Source organism: Apodemus sylvaticus, chromosome X (genome assembly GCF_947179515.1).
Source record: "Apodemus sylvaticus chromosome X, mApoSyl1.1, whole genome shotgun sequence".
NCBI classification, from domain to species: Eukaryota; Metazoa; Chordata; class Mammalia; order Rodentia; family Muridae; genus Apodemus; species Apodemus sylvaticus.
Window position 1 is genome coordinate 131,078,188 of NC_067495.1, and position 18,223 is coordinate 131,096,410.

Genomic DNA, 18,223 nt, shown 5'->3' on the forward strand with positions numbered 1-18,223 from the left:
CATAAATGCTGCCTGTAATAGAAATATGCAAAATAACTATAATCCTTATTGATGTTTTGAGTTTAGTTAACCATTACCTTTTGTTTTCCAGGAAAAAAAAAAAAAACCCTCAGTAGCTTTGAGGCTTTAGTATGGCACTACTGATACCAAACCTGGACTCTTGATTTCTAAAATGAAAATTAATAAATTTTTTGTTATTTTAGGCTCTTGTGTTAAACTGTGTTAATCTGTTAGAAACAAAAAGTAAAAAATTAACATGTGTTCTGCTCCTAGGACTATTTAGAAATATGGTTAATAAATTAGAGGAACTATTACATCTATAATAAACAATAACTACCCAATGATATAATTTTTAATATTTTATTTGAAATAACAGAGGCAGCATACAACCCAATGTTACATAATAAAGAACACTTCCAGTACAAAAACTCCCAATCAGAATGATCTTGCAATCTCAAAATAAAAGATGTTAGCTTTTTGTACCTTAACAATTTTTTGGCCAGGTGTTGGATGCACATCTTTAATCCCAGCACGTGGGGGACAGGGACAAATGGGTTTCTATGAATTCTGGGCCACCTAAGGCTCCATTGTGATACTGCCTCAAAAAACAAAAAACAAAACAAAAAAAAGAACCCACCCTGCCCCCATATCCAAATCTTTCTCTTCTACTCTCCTGTTCTAAAGTCTCCTTATGTACATGGGCTCAGAATTAAAGATGCCAAAAGACTGGAATTCAGAAGCCCAAGTGTTGGAAGTTTTCCTCTTTACATAAAACTCCCAACATTATCCTCAACTGTCTCAGTATTGAAAAATCCCTCATTCTGTCCATAGTAGGTTTATACGGAAGAGTAATTCAATATAAAAGACTCTTCTTATCCACATATGTCAGCGACTCTTGGGTCTTACTTGGACTTTCTACCAGATTCCATATTCTACCCTGAGGAAGAGAATCTCTCAAGTGTTTAAAATTGGTTTCAAAAAAAATATACAAAAACAAAAGGCTTCCCTATCAAAGCCAGACATGGTAGCCTCTAGCTTTAATCATAGCACTTGGGAAGCTTAAGCAAGTAGACCAGTCCTGGCCTACAATGGCAAGTAAAACCCCATCTCAAAAAGAAAATAAAAGGAAATTAAAAAAAAAAGGGAAAACCTATAAATAAATGCAATTTAATGGCACTATACTGAAGCTGCCCCATACACCAAGAGATAAACTCATGTTGGCCAAGGTAGAATTGAAAATCTATTCCTGTGTGCATGTAAGGTAACATATTAGCACAATCAAGTCATTTACTCCAACGCAGGTATACGGTATTATAGACACATTGCTTCAAAGGCAAAAGAAGACATTCCAGAAAGCACAGGCTTAGCATTACAAGTGCTAAGTCTGACTACTCATTGTTTACAGAAAATCATGCCTAGGATGCACATGGTTTTCCCCACATGTCAGAAAATCCCCACAGACAATTTTTCATGTAATATCAAAGGCTATTACTCAAGTTAGACTTTTTTAGGTCTTACTAGTCCATGTTAAAGCAGATATTGTGTACTTGTTAAAGAAACAGAATACCATGCTACAAAGATGAAAAAAAAAAACAATCCATAATTCTTCTAATGTTGAATGCACAAAACTGTTCAGCTTTGCAGATAAAGTCCTAGTATATAAGTCCTTTAATGTTACTCAAGTGCCTCTTTGAGAAGATCAAACCGGTGAAGTGCGTCCAGATCATCAAGGGTCAACAGGATACTTGTTAGCTCACAAACCAAGACATGCCAATTTCTTGAGCATAAATAAGCTTTTCCATCCTTAAGATCAAGGTCTGAGGATACCCAGAACCTTTGCCTCTGAGGAAAAGGAGGACTTTTTTGGTGTCCAGTGTCGTCCAAGTGGATTCAAATGTTTATCAGCCTCACTTAAGATATATTGCCGGGATTTTGTTGAATTCAGTTGATAGATCCCAATACTTTTTTACCAAACCAAATCCTGACTAACAATGTTTGTGTCTTCATAGGAAAAAAATTTCATAGAAGAAATAAAAAGACTAGAAAAACTTTCTATGAAATGAGCAATTAAACAGTAAAAGGTACTGCACCAACAAAAGCAAGGTCTCCTAAAATGAATTGAACATTAGACTCTCCTCCATAGGATTACTGCCCTTTGTGTCTTGACTTTGGGGATTAGTAAATCTGAAGAGTTCACATATCCCGAGTCCACACATCTTCCAGACAGTGCTGATCCAGGCCACTGCATAAAACCACTGTATCAGAATATAAACGGTAGGAGGGTAGTTATGGCTTTGCTCTTATTTGGCAAGAATAGAGTCCAGGCTTCTACTTGGGCCCTGATATGCTTGTGAGTCTGTGTTCAAACTCTGTGGGAACAGAAGTAAAATCATCTTCAAGATGGAGGAGAAAGAAAATCTGTGGTGAAGGGAATCTGGCTTCCAGAAGGTATGTTTGACCAGAACAAGAAATCTTCTCACCCAGTCTCAAGATCTCAGTGGTATTGCGGCATTTACACTGCTTCCATTTTTGAGAATGAGAAGCTGTCATTGGAGCCTAGAAGTAATCAAAAAACTGTAGATGCCTTAAGCAAATGAGGAACCTAGAATGAGAGGGCTGCAGTCAATGAGCAGTTAACCAGAGTCATTATTTGGGAAAGGATATCCAGTGAGGAGGAACACTCAAAGGTAGAACATCTGGCTTGGCAGCTGGAAGGAAAGTCCAGGTGATAAGGTGATAAGGAAGCAGGATGCTGCATAAAAGAGAGAAGCTCAGAGTCCTACAAAGTCATGACCTAGGTGTATCAGAAAGCCACTGAAGAGGTGGAAGCAAAGTTCAGGCATTCAGACTGGGCAGAACAAGATCCTCCAGTGTTATCAGCAGGCTTTCAACTGGTCTACTCTGGTCAGCTAATACATCCCATTTCCATAGAGATTTTTGGAGGAAGGAGGATATGGTCACCCGAGAATATGCAAAGCTCCTTTAACATTAATTCCAGAAGAAGAAAAAAATGTTCCTAGTAAGAAAATAACATTGGAAAATGGACTCAACAAAATCATAAACTATTTTGAAAACAGTTTATAAAACCAAGGCCTGGATCAGAGAACAGTAATAACACTGTTTGGTGTTAATGAAAACTCCTCAAAATGAACAAAAAGAAAACACAGTCCTCTCCACCTTTTTGTATTTTTTTCCAACAAGTGAAGCCATAAAATGTTCTCCTCTCTCTTCAGCTCCACCATTAAGTGACATCCACTGTGAGAAAGCCAAAAGGGGATGAGGACACTAAACCATTCCAAATGTAGAGCAAGCAAGAGAGCAGCAGGCTTGGGTAATAGCACTAGCTAGAACTGTGGTGTGTCTGGGCACGTGTGTCTTTTCTTCTGATATGTAAAAGGTTTTTTACTATAACTTATGCTGACCATGCAAGAACAGAGAAAACGTACCTTTTACTAGAAGGTTTAAGACTGCAAGCAAAATGAGTCAGTCATTTTAATCAATATAATGGCAACTTTGGATTATATAACTTCCATGGTAAATACTGAAAACCTGCCAATAATACATTTTTTGACTAAAACTTATTCAAAAGTTAGAGTTCCAAACTTGTATAAGAGAACACTCATTAGCATGAACTGTAAATTATAAGATTGATGTGGTCAGGGTTGGAACATTTCTCTATAAATGTTTGTTGAGAGGTTGGTCCTGGGATAATTATCTGTCCTTTTCTATCCAGATTAGGCAAGTGAGGCATTTGGGTAGACATGTACTGTGAGGCATACGCTCCTCTTCTAATCCTTGGATGTGCAGGTAGACTGAGTTTCCTTTGCCAAGAGCTCTTCAAAAATATCATTATGCATGTAAAAGAAGACATACCCACTAGAAAGCCTAGCCTTATATACAGATTCCTCTTGTGCACTTGTCACATGTAGATCACTGTAAGTGAACCAACTCTGATTCTTGAAGTCAAAGGCATCATTGATATAGTGGCCTCCATTGGGACTGTTCCCAATATGGCTGATAATATTCACAAGCCTGTAAAGATTATCTTCTTTTTCATCTACCTGTTGTGGATTTACCTTGCTTGTAGGCTTTGCATCTCGGTTTCTGGAACTCTTACTGCGATCTGCTGAGCCCTGTGAACTCAGACTACTATTCTGGGTATGTGACACTGTGGGTTTCCCAAGGTTTTCTGTCTGTTCCTTGGAGACTGGTTTTGGATGGCCTTGACTAAGTGCCTCTAGGGAGGTCTGCTTATCACTTCTCCCTTCATCACATTTCTCAGCCTGTTGGTACTTTTGGGATTTTTCTGGAATTTGGAGGTCTTTATCTTTAGTAGCCTCACTGGTGCTACCAGAATCTAAGCTACTAAGTTTCTCATGCTTCTTGAGGTTCTCATTTGTAAGTTCTGACCCAACTATATTTGCTGTGCTACCTTTCCCTGGATCTTCCTCCTGCACTTTTCCGCTCAACACTTCAGAGACTCTATTCCTATTTTGTGCTTCCGACTCTGATCTGTTGTTTGTTGTTGGGAAACCCTGGGATCTTGAGGCCCTCACTGAATTAAATGACAAATTGAGTATTTCAGCACCCAATTCTTCAAAGGGTATTAGTAAGTCAAGATTCTTAACATGTTCACTTGAGTGAAGGGGTGGGGGTGGTTTTGTGCTTTTGTTGCAATGAAAAGACAGCCTTAAGTATTTGGAAATAAGGATGTGCTGCTCATCCTTCTTCGTTACCCGTAAATCATTAAAGCTATAGCGTTTCAGATGAATAATAACAACCCTGGGTAGCCGCCCAAACTTGTGCAATGAAACAGATTTGTTGTACAAACACCTTTCACACCTATGCTCAACTTCCTCTGCCCTAAAGAAAAGATCTAAACTGGATTGCATAGACACGTTTTGATCTCTCACTCCCTGGGGAATGTTAATAGAGAGGTATCTACTTGGTTCTCTCTTAAAAACAGTCAGGCCACAGGCTTTACAAAAAATGGAGGTCAGCAACTCAAATTCAAAATTATTGGTAACGGGACAAACATGTATTTTGCTGATAGTAGCATAATTAGCAAAAATCTCTCTAAGTAAATTAAAATCTCCCGATTCATCTTCAGACTGCCACATCATGGTTACTCTTTGGACACTCTCCTTCAACTGAACTAAACAGAGACTTAAAAACTCATGAGCATCATTTTGCCTGTCAGCAGCAAATATCTCTCCAAATACTGGGAGGGCTTTTGTAATGCCTATAAGTAACCTCTGTCTAGTTCTTGCATTGTAAATATCTTTCAAAACAAGCAGTTGCATCAAGCGCATGTTAAAATTATCTTTGGGAGGTTTAATCCATGGGAAACCCTGGTTGAACAGATCATTAATAAACAGTGGGATTGAGCACAGAGACTGTAATACAACATTTATATAGCAAGTGTTTCCCACATTAGGCAGGCCTTGCCACGATTTCTCTGGGTGAAGCAAGAATGTCTTCATATAGTCATGCCAGTCTAGGCAGTTCTCAATATAGTGTGATTCCAACAGAACTGGTGAAAAGAATTTTGTAATGAGATCATTAAGATCACGAATATTCACACCACTATCTTCAGGATAGTTGGTCTCAAAGGTATCAAAAGGAAATCCAAACCCTGGATTACTGATTTCTACAGCTCTCACACCCCTTTCTTTCCCCTTTTCATTAGATATAGACACTACTAAATTTGCCTCAAATTCTCTGATACTGCCCTTCAGGATGCTGTATTTTTCGTTTTCAAAATCAGGTAAAAATCTTTTCCTCTTTATGAGTTGTGTTTCTAATAATCCTACACTGTGAAGTGAGGCCGATGAGGGTGGGAACAAAGACAACCCACGAAACATGCACATTTCACTTTCTTTGGCTGATTCAAAGCACTTACTACTTGCTCTCATATGAACTTCGGGTGGTGGAGAGCCATGGAACTCCTGTGCACTCATGCTAGGCTCACCAGATCTCTCATCACTTCTCCTGGATGCCCGAAGACTATTTTGATAGATTTTGTCTAAGAATCTTTTCAGTCGTCTGGCATCTGTGGTGATAAGTTTCTCAACAAACAAGAAATCATTATTTTTAAAAGTCAAATGTAAGTAATTCTGGTCTTCGCCATAGGTTCGAAGGACCACACTTTTAATATTATTGTGTAGTTGCAGAGCCTTAATCTTTCCAGTGCTGAAATAGAGAATAAGTTTAACTTCCCTTTTTCCTACAAATGTTTCAATAAATGCACTTCTTGACTTGGACATTCCTGCCTTTGCACTCCACAGCTGGACTTGAGCATTTATCAATACAGGCTGATCCATATTTTTCTCCTTGGCATGTGAGCATACGTATCCTGATTACTAGAAACCTCGAGGCTTCAATTTGTTTCCCACGTTCACCTAAGGAGACAACAGAAAAATAGCATTTAACATTTTATACACCATGGCTATTTTTAATGTTGGCTTTATATAAAAATTCCTCACGTTCTGGGTAGCTAAACCTTTAGTGACTAACCCAACACCATGAGAAAAACCCATGGTTGTAAGGACAAAACCTTGATTATCAACCCAAGAGCATGATTAAACAATCCAAGAAAATTTCTTTCATTTCTGAAAGAAATATTTATATAAAACAGAAACTCCATTCCTATACACTTAATCTCTTTTCCTCTGCAATATTGTTTTCTAGTCTAAGTTTCACCCTTACAATGTAAATCCTAAACCCTTAGACGACTTTTAAGACATAGTTCAAAAGTATACTGAACAGTATCTTGCGTATATACATATACTGTGATAATCTTTCTGACACAGAATGACCTCACAGGGAAACCAAAATGAATGTCTAAGCAAATAGACATACTACATAGCCCTTGATGAGTAGAGAAATTCATATATGGGATATTGAGTACGTCTACCTCCTTCCAATGCCAGTTATATCACCTTCTTTGACTTGGCACTGAGGAAATTTCATACATTTTACCTTTCATTTCAAAAGTTAAAAAAAATAATAGCTTTCTAACTAAGATGACTTTGGTAGCCAGCTCTGTAAATTTACTAAGTTAGTTCTCTCTACTCAAAGCCAATGAGGAAGCTCTTGGCTATATGGTATAGCACATGCTTCAAATGCAAAAAACAACAAAAAACAAACAAACAAAAACAAACCAAATCCAGCATCAATTCTGAGAACCCAAAATAATTTCTACAAAACCAGTGAAGAAGGATCAATTATATTTAATTACTGAAATTTAAAATTTCCAGAGGAATCTGGGGGATTTACATCAGAAATCATGCTCTGATCATCAGAAATCATGATCCATTGGAAGTTCTGTTTTCTCCTAAATAGTTAATATTCTTCCTAACTCTTTCCTATGCAGTTATCTAACTCAGCAAGCTGTGAGTATTAGGAAAAACTTCTGCTTAATCTGTGCTCAAGTGACCAAAACTTCAAAATTGGTAGTACATAATGAAGTTTTTGTTATATGCTCAGTAAGGTAGTTGTGACCACCCATACATAAAAGTACATGTGCTCCCATGTTAAACAATGATTATATTTATCATAGTGGAAACTTTCCATATAAACATTTAGGCATAGCAGCAAATTTAAGCTTTCTACATTTGGTGAAGGGGGTGGGGAGGTTCAACACAGGTTTTCTCTGTATAGCCCTGGCTGTCCTGGAAATTACTCTGTAGACTAGGCTGGCCTTGAACAAACAGTTCCCACCTTTCTACTTTCTGAGTACAAAGATTAAAGGTATGTACCACCACATCTGACTTCAAGTTCTATAGGTTATGTACAGTTCACTGTCCTTCTGTGGATGCTAAGTAAGGATTTAAACAATTTTCTCTCCACAACAGTTCTAATTGGTCTTTAGTTTGTTTAAGCATTCAACAAAACTTACACCTTAACATTCAGATCTACTTTCAGAATTTCTACAATCCCAGATCTACACACACACACACTCATTTACCAGTCATTGAAGTGTACAACAGAGTACAATTCCAGCCAGCCTAGCCTGCTCTATAAGGGAAACACTGTCCTTCCAAAATGTGGTGTCCTTTCTTTCTAATGATAATTGCAATAATCTAAATTCTCTTGGCATTCAACTCTCTGTATTCAAAAACCAATTAGGAACTAGGCATAATGTCACAAGTATTTAATCATAGTACTTTGGAAGCAGAAGCAGGTGGATCCCCAGGAGTTTGAAGTTGGCCCAGTCTACAAAATGAGGTCTAGGATCTCCAGGACTGCATAGAGACCATATCTCATCCAAAACGAAAACAAAAGACAGGAGATGTGCTTATGAAACTATATATTCATTTTTTCAATATTTCTTAAAGTTTGAATAAAGGAAATTTCGTTGGCCTCACCAAGTTTGAGAAATAAAGACCAAGGATCACCTTGGCTGCCAAATAGGCAAGCTGTCTAAGCACTGCCACTTCTCCAGCATATGCTAAACTTAAAACTTCTACATTCCAACTCAAGTCTCAAAGTAATTGATGCTTCCTTTAGATGTGTTTAAAGGATTGTAAACACATCTGATCCACTATATGCATTCTATGCAGCTGAAAGTAAGCTTTACTACAGTGACATTTCTCTTCCCAGCTGGCCTTAAACTGGAATAAAAGCCTACAATGATAACTACATGTCAAAGTTATGAAAACCTATGAGCGTTTATCTAATTTTCTATAAACTTAAATATCTCAGGTTTGATTGCTTTAATACAAGCACAATATATTAAGCTAGCTGATACTCTCAAAAAGTAGCCAGAAAATTTCAAAACTGTACTACTTCTGTCAGGGCTGAAGGAATCATGTATGATAGGCAGAAGTTGGACACTTTTTTAATAAATAAATAAATAAATAAATAAATAAATAAATAAATAAATAAAACACTTCACTAGAAATGTTTGCTTCATTGTTAATTTACTAGTTTCCCACATATTGGTCTTTCTTCAGGCGTTTCTTGAGCACATTATGATATTGGGAATATATATTCAATGCTTAGCCTAATCTTTACAGACTACTTGAGTAAGAAATCTATCCTCAATATCTATTAAGCCCAAGAACCACCCCCAAAAGCCTGGGTTATTAATTCTACATTCTAATAATTTAACAGGACTTGTACTGTGGTGGAAATACTTAAACACTCTATGCTGCATTTATGTCTTCCATCATTCATTCTTTCATTATTTCAAAAGGAATAAACACTTGAAAATAAATGACTACATGTTTTAAATACATTATCATAATTCCCAGGGAGTTCATTATAAAGGAGAAATTTTAAAAAGGACAAAAAGATATGGCTCTTCAGGTAAGGATGTTTGCTACCAAGTTTGATGAGTGACTCTGGGAGACAAATGGTAGGAAAACACTTTCCTCAACAAATTATATATGTAAATACATTTAATATATTACTATATGTATATATATGTAATAATCTATAATAATGTGTTTTAGTAAAAATGAGCTGTATAGAATTATCTTTCCAGTGTAAAATGGTTATGCTTTAAGATTAACAGTTTACAATGGAAAAATGAAAGCATCTTCAATAAATGGTACTGGTCTAACTGGCAGTCTGTATGTAGACAAATGAAAATAGATCCATGTATTTGTCACCTTGAAGTCTGTATGTAGACAAATGAAAATAGATCCATGTATTTGTCAAACCCTAGTGGATCAAGGATCTCAACATAGAACCAGATACACTGAATCTAATAGAAAAGAAAGTAGGAAAGAATTTTGAACTCAATGGCACAGGGGAAGTTTCCTAACCAGAACTCCAATAGCTCAGGCTCTAAGATAAGGAATCGATAAATGGGACCTCATAAAACTGGAAAGCTTCTGTAAAGCAAAGGACATAGTCAATAGGACAAATCGGCAACCTACAGATTGGGAAAAAATGTTCACTATCCCCACATCCGATAGAGGGCTAATATCCAAAATATACAAAGAACTCACAAAGTTAAGCCAAAAACACCCCCAAACAACCCAATCAAACAATGGGGTACAGATCTAAATCGAGAATTCACAACAGAGGAATCTAGAATGGCTGAGAAGCACCTAAAGAAATGTTCAAAGTCCTTAGTGATCAGAGAATTGCAAATCAAAACAACCTGGAGATTCAACCTTATACTAAGTCAGAATGGCTAAGATGACAATAGATGCTGGCAAGGATAAGGAGAAAGAGGAACACTCCTCCATTGCTATTGGGATTGCAAGCTGTTAAAAGCACTCTAGAAATCAGTCTGGAGGTTCCTTAGAAAATTGTAAATAGATCCATCTGAAGACCCAGCTATACCACTCTTGGGCATATACCCAAAAAAAAAAAAAAAAAAAAAAAAAAAAAAAACCTTACCATGCCACAGGGGCACATGTTCCATTCATTATGTTCAGAGCAGCCTTATTTGTGATAACCAGAAGCTGGAAACAACCTATCGTCCCACAACAGAAAGATGGCTAAAAAAAATGTGGTTCATTTACACAATGGAATACTACTCAGCTATTAAGGACAAGTGCATCCTGAGATTTGCAGGCAAATGGATGGAACTAGAAAATATCATCCTGAGTGAGGTAACTCAGACCCAAAAGGATATGATTGTGTGTATTCACTAATAAGTGGATATTAGCCAAAAACATATAGAATACCCAGGACACAATCCACAGAACTCAATAAGGCTAACAAGCCGAAGGGTCCAAGTGAGGATGACTCAATCACACTTGGGAGGGAGAAGAAATCACAGAAGGGGGTAGGGAAGGAGAGGCCTGGGTTGGAAAGGTGACAGGGTGGGGCGGGGGGAAGAGGGAAACATGATTAGGTATTGGGTAGGAAAAAAGGACTGAAGCTCCGAGGGCAGCAGAAAGAATGGAAATAGGCAACCTTGGGAGGTAGGAGGTGGGAGAACCCTCTAGAATGCACCAGAAACCTGAGAGGTGAGAGATCCTCAGGACTCAAATTTGGGGAGGAACCTTATTTGAAATTCCCTACAGTGGGGAAAGAGAACTTGTAGAGCTCACCTCCAGCAGGAAGACAAGGCATCAAGTGGAGGAATGGAGTTGTCATCCCACAGTCAAAAACTCCGACCCAGAATTGTCCCTGTCTAAAAGAACTGCAGGGATAAAAGTGGAGAGGAACCCGAGGAAAAAGGAGGTCCAGGGACAGGCCCAAAGTGAGACCCAGCTCAAGGGCAGGCTCCAAAGCCTGACACTATTACTGATGCTGTGGTGTGCCTAAATGACTGCCCCCCGAGAGGCTCAGATGCAGATACTTACACACAACAACTGGACTGAAGTCAGGGACCCCTGAAGAAGTTGAATTAGAGCAAAGCTGGAAGCTGAGGCGGAGGGCACCCCAACAGTCTCAATTAACCTGGACCCCCGAGAACTCTCAGACACTGAGCCACCAACCAGGCAGCATACACCAGCTGATACGAGGCCCCAACACATATACAGCAGAGGATGGCCTGTCCGACCTCAGTGTGAGAAGATGTACCTAACCCTCAAGAGACTTGAAGCCCCAGAGTTTGGGGAAGTCTGATGGGGTGGGAGTGGGGCTGGCGGAGTGAGGGCATCCTCTTGGAGACAGGGAATGGGTGTGGGAGGAAGTATGGGATGAGGAACAGTCAGAGCACAGATTAGGAGATAATGATTGGACTGTAAAAAAAAGAAAAAATTAAAATAAAATCTTATACCCCTCCTTCCTCCGCTGCCACTGCCCCATTCTGTTGGATGTGGTAGACCTGTGCCACATCTGACATGGGAAGATCCCACTTCCTGATACTCTCTAGAGAACTGGCAGGAGCACCCCTAGAGGCCCAGAGCCACTCACTACCCAGCAACCCCCAGAACACTACTCCCCTTCCTTCCCTTATATCCCTCCCTCCTCCCCCTCCCAGAGCTACATTTCTGTCATGTGGTAGACCTGCGCCCGTTCTGACAAGGGGAAGAGCCTACTTCCTGATACTCTCAAGAGAACTGGCAGGAGCGGCACTGGTAGGGCATCAGCAGAAACATTCGATGCAGAAACAGTATCAGCAGAGCATTCAATTTCTGGCAGCAGCAGAACATTTGAGAAATAGTAGCCTGCAGGGCATTCGACCCTTGCCAAGTCTGCCACAGGAGAGACCCCATCACCTGATACTTCCTGGAGAACCAGCTGTTTGCAGGGCACTGGAGAGAAAAGGAATCCCAGGAGTACAGAAACACAGGCCAGTAGGACAGAGAAGATAGAGACATCAAGACCAGCATACCGGAGATAACAAGATCGCCAAAGGCAAATGCAAGATCATTACCAAGGCAACATGGCACCATCAGAACCCAGTTCACCCTAGAAAAATCAATAAGGTAATCTTTCAATAAACCCAATAGAAGATAGCTGCACAACCAAAATTTCACCTTTAACTAAGAAGATAAGAGTAAGCAACAATCACTTTTCCTTAATATCTCTTAATATCAATGGTCTCAATTCCCCTATAAAATGAAAAAGACTAACAGACTGGATACCTAAACAGGAACCAACATTGTGCTGCATACAAGAAACCCACCTCAGTGTCAAAGACAGTCACTATTCAAGAGTCAAAGTTTGGAAAATAATTTTCCAAGCAAATGGTCCCAAGAAAGAAGCTGGAGTGGCCATTCTTTTTTTGTTGTTGTTTTGTTTTTTCAAGATAGGGTTTCTCTGTGTAGTCCTGGCTGTCCTGGAACTCACTCTGTAGACCAGGCTGGCCTCAAACTCAAAAATTCGCCTGCCTCTGCCTCCTAAGTGCTAGGATTAAAGGAGTGTGCCACCACTGCCTGGCTGGAGTGGCCATTCTTATATCAGATAAAATTGACTTTCAATCAAAAGTTGTCAAAAATGATAAGGAGAGACACACTTCATACTGGTCAAAGGAAAAGTCTATCAAGATGAACTTTCAATTCTGAACATCTATGCTCCGAATGCAAGGGTACCCACATTCATAAAAGAAACTTTAATAAAGCTCAAAGCACACATTGCACCCCACACAATAATAGTGGAGAACTTTGTACTGGCTGGTTTTGTGTGTCAACTTGACACAGGCTGAAGTTATCACAGAGAAAGGTTTTCAGTTGGAGAAGTGCCTCCATGAGATCCAGCTGTGGGGCATTTTCTCAATTAGTGATCAAGTGGGGAGGGCCCCTTGTGGGTGGTTCCACCTCTGGGCTGGTGTTCTTGGGTTCTATAAGAGAGCAGGCTGAGCAAGCCAGGGGAAGCAAGCCAGTAAGTAACATCCCTCCATGGCCTCTGCATCAGCTCCTGCTTCCTGACCTGCTTGAGTTCCAGTCCTGACTTCCTTTTGTGATGAACAGCAATGTGGAAGTGTAAGCTGAATAAACCCTTTCCTCCCCAACTTGCTTCTTGGTCATGATGTTTGTGCAGGAATAGAAACCCTGACTAAGACAGACTTCAACATCCCAGTCTCAAAAATGGACAAATTATGGAATCAGAAGCTAAACAGAGATACAAGAAGTGATCTACAAGCTAGGTGTAGTGGCTTATGCCTACTTTGGAGACTGAGGCAGGAGGATTTCTTCATGTTCCAAGTCATCCTTTGCTACGTAGTTTCAGGATTGTCTGAGATACACACTCTGTCTCAAAATTTCCAAAATTAAAAAGAGAGTCATAGTCTGGAGGTATGTATACAAACTCTAGGTTGTTTCCAAGCAATGACTATGAAAAATTATTACTTGTCTGTTCTCCTTCACTGACATGAGTAAACTGTGTTCATCTGAAATAAAGTCAAGTACTTGTTTATTTCAATGAGTAGGTTAAGGTTAACATATAGAAGGCGCCATGGCAGAGATGGTTAAGTTTTGATTATCATATTTCACCCTTGCTTTAACTATGTTGGGAACTGACCTTAAGTCTTCACACATGCCAAGCATTTGCTCAATCACTGAACTGTACTATCAGCCCTCAGAACATTCAGAAAACATCTGAGATAATAGGGAAAAGACATAGAGTATACACTAAGAAGCTCTGCTTAGTTACCTCGCTGGATAGAAATGATGAAGGTTCTAAAAGGTAGTGACCTAGTCCATGTATGTAGGGAGTGGAAATAAAAAAATATCATGTATTTGCCACTGGAGTTTATAATGAAGTTCTGGCTATCTCTAATGAGCCCAAGCAAAACCTCTGAAAATGAAAACTTCAATTTGCATTTATTTTATATTATGAGTACCTAAGTGGGTTCAGGAAAGGTCAGTGGCATTATCAGATTCTATTAAATGAACTGAAAAGGAATCCTCAGAGCTGTCTTTGAGGACTCTGTTGAATGGAACTTCGATTCTAGATACAATATAATTAATGAGAATATAATTAATAAAGAACACCAGCTTTCCCAAGACAATCTAAATAAAAGGCTTCCTCCAGCAATTGCTTAGTGTGCCTTAAATCTGAATTTGAAAAGTATGTGAATATGCTGGGTTTAGTAAATGAGAAAGAGCACTCTGAAAAACCCATGAGCATTTTCAAGAGTGACTGCATTAATTCATCCCTTAATTCATTATAAAATAGATATGGAATGCTGAAAATCCACTGTGTAGTTGTGGGTATACAATAATATAAAGAAATACAAAATCCAGGCTTTTACCAAACTCACTATAGCAGAGTTGAAAAAGTAGATTACTTGCCTAGTATGAAAGACCCTGTCTTCAGTACTATCAGGGTTTCTATTCCTGCACAAACATCATGACCAAGAAGCAAGTTGGGGAGGAAAGGGTTTATTGAGCTTACACTTCTGCATTGTTGTTCATCACAAAAGGAAGTCAGGACTGGAACTCAAGCAGGTCAGGAAGCAGGAGCTGATGCAGAGGCCATGGAGGGATGTTTCTTACTGGCTTGCTTCCCCTGGCTTGCTCAGCCTGCTCTCTTATAGAACCCAAGAACACCAGCCCAGAGGTGGTACCACCCACAAGGGGCCCTCCCCACCTTGATCACTAATTGAGGAAATGCCTCACAGCTGGATCCCATGGAGGCACTTCCCCAACTGAAACTCCTTTCTGTGTGATAACTCCAGCCTGTGTCAAGTTGACACACAAAACCAGCCAGTACAAGTACCAATCACCTAACCAGACACACTGAAACTAATAGAAGAGAAATTGGGGAAGAGCCTTGAGCACATGGACACAGGGGGAAAGTTCCTGAACAGAACACCAATAGCTTATGCTCTAAGATCAAGAATTGACAAATGGGACCTCATAAAACTACAAAGCTTCTGTAAGGCAAAGGACACTGTCAAAAAGACAAATCCGCAACCAACAAATTGGGAAAAGACCTTTACCAACCCTACATCCGATAGAGGGTTAATATCCAATATATACAAAGAACTCAAGAAATTATGCTCCAGACAATCAAATAACTATCAAAAATGGGGAACAGAGCAACAAAAAATTCTCAACTGAGGAATATTGAATGGCTAAGAAGCACCTAAAGAAATGTTCAACATCCTTAGTCATCAGAGGAATGCAATTTAAAACAACCCTGAGATTCCACCTCACACTAATCAGAATGGCTAAGATCAAAAACTCAGGGGACAGCAGGTGCTGGTGAGGATGTGGAGAAAGACCAACACTCCTCCACTGCTGGGGGGATTGCAAGCTGGTAAAACCACTCTGGAAATCAGTTTGGTGGTTCATCAGAAAATTGGACATAGTACTTACTATGTGAGGGCCCACCAGTTTGATTTCCCCATTGATTTCATAGCAGCCTAATTTATAATAGCCAGAAGCTGGAGAGAATCCAGATGACCTTCAACAGAGGAATGGATTCAGAAAATGTGGTACATTTACACAATGGAGTACTACTCAGCTATTAAAAACAATGACTTCATGAAATTCTTAGGAAAATGGATGGAGCTAGAAACTGTCATCTTGAGGGAGATAACCCAATCACAAATGAACACACAGGGTATGCACACACTGAGAAGTGGATATTAGCCCAAAAGCTCAGCATAAACAAGATACAATTCACAGACCACATTAAGATCAAGAAGAAGGAAGACCAAAGTGTGGGTGCTTCAGTTTTTCTGAGAGGGAACAAAATACTCATAGGAGCAATTATGGAGACAGTGTGGAGCAGAGACTGAAGGAAAGTCCATCCAGAGACTGTCCCATACTTGTGGAGCATCAATGGGAGGCCCTTGGTCCCATGAAAGCTCAATACCCCATTGTAAGGAAATATAAGTGCAGAGAGGCAGGGGTGGGTGGGTGGGTGTGCACCCTCATAGAAGCAGGAGGAGGGGGATAGGATAGGGGATTTTGGGGGGAGGGGTGGGAAATGAGGAAAGGGGTTATCATTTGAAATGCAAATAAATAAAAATATTCAATAAAAGAGTAAACATAAAAAATCCAAGAAAACAAAAAACATATATACATAAAATACATATGACATATGGTAGTAATTATCAAGGAAAGGGTATTGGTGGAGGGTGGATAAGCTTTCTTGTTAATTGAATGCTAGCCAGAACCCATATACAAAACTAAGCATGATGGTGCCTACTTGTAGTCTTAGCAGTGAAGGAGAGACAGGAGAATCCCTGGGGTTTGCTTGCCAGGTAGACTAGTCTAATCAGTAAGCCCTATGCTCCTGAGAGATGCTGTCGAAAATAGAAGGCAGGCATTTGAAGAACAATACCAGAGGTTAATCTACATTTATAAATACACAACAGACATATATGCATTAACAAGTGCCTGTATACACACACACACACACACACACAGAGGGGGGCTCGGTTAGAGGAGAGGCAGGAGAGAGAGGGGGTAGATGGGGAGAAAGAAAATAGAGAGCAACCTCCTCAAAAAAGTAGAGAAAAGGAAAACATAAACTATACTAGTGGTAATGGTGCTAGGCTTTCTTCAGACTGTGGAACGGCTGGCAATGATAATATGGTAGAGTAGGTGTTCTAGATGGGAGAAAGAATAAACAAAATTCCCTTTCAGGGAGAATTGTAAAGGCATCTGCAGTGAAAGAATACTGAAGGCACTGTAGAATCACAGGAGAGCAAATGGTTTGGTAAACTCATTAAGTGGTTCTGAGCCACAGGGCTATATTTAACTCATAGACAGGAATGTATGATGGAAGCACTCATCAATTTGGTTTTCTCCAGTGACATTTAGCCACTTAGTTTCCTGGTGCAACATGTAAAAATAAGGACTTTGATTTTTGACTTGGTGATGGATTCTACTCATTCCAAAGTAAACATATAAGAAAAAACAGCGGAGTTGTAGGAATAAAGGGTATACTCCTCAATCTGGCCCAAAATTGTCCTGACCTCCATATGTGCAATGACATCCATGTGCTCACATAATCACACATATACAAAATACATGAAACATAATAAAAATATTAAAACACATAGAGTGTTGTGCTCCATAAAATCTGAGGCTATAGGAGTAACATCAGGTGAAGGAGAGTCTCTCTTATTTCAGTTGCTGCAATTCTGTCTCCTGCTTCTAAGCAGCTGTCAACAACTTAAAATACTTCCTTCTCCTATTGTCCTTTCCTCTTCCTTTGTGTTTTCCTATTCATTCTCAACCTGTACTCTAAGCTGGAAGCAAGCAGTGAGAATGAAGGTCAAAGCTGAATGTTAGGTGTATGTGGATTGGGTTGAAAGCAGGATCAGGTATAAGGGGTAGGCAAGTGAGATCTGATGAAAGGCGAGAAGAATCCACCCTCTCCTTTTTTCTACCCTTCAAGTTTGGGTTAAAGGTCAACACATCAAGAGGCACACTGCTTCTAAAGCATTAGCAATTAAATCCAGCCATTATGTTTGCTCCCAGCCGCGTGTGCATAGCTTTTCAAAATGATTGGATCAAGACAGATTTCCTCCTTGCCTGTCTGGCTTAAAGGTGCATTTCCACACTCAGCACACATCTAAGTCATTGTATATCAGAGAAATGCCATTACTTCGCCTCTTGACATACACTGCACATAAATCACTCCATAGGAGGCCCTGACCAAAACAGGAAGAATTCTCTAGACTAGCAAATTGTTCCCATGAACTATTTAAGCTTTGTACTCTGTCTGAGATTTGGCAGGACATGCTTTCTATTTTTAAAAAATGATTATGTTAGTGTTCTTAATAAGACATAGTTGAAAACAATGCATAGATAATTTTCAAAAGATAAATGATTATTTCATTAAAGAAGGTTCTCTTGTAAAAAAGCATGTATTCATTATATAGCACAAGAGAAATTTTTAACATTAA

At 39.3% G+C, this 18,223-nt stretch overlaps 1 protein-coding gene across 1 annotated transcript; it reads right to left on the minus strand.

The window, feature by feature from the left end:
• Positions 1-3,788: 3,788 nt before the first annotated feature.
• Positions 3,789-6,323, minus strand: Usp26 (ubiquitin specific peptidase 26). The gene has a single exon (XM_052170337.1). The coding sequence runs from the start codon at positions 6,321-6,323 to the stop codon at positions 3,789-3,791; it is 2,535 nt and encodes an 844-aa protein (XP_052026297.1).
• Between the last annotated feature and the right edge of the window lie 11,900 nt (positions 6,324-18,223).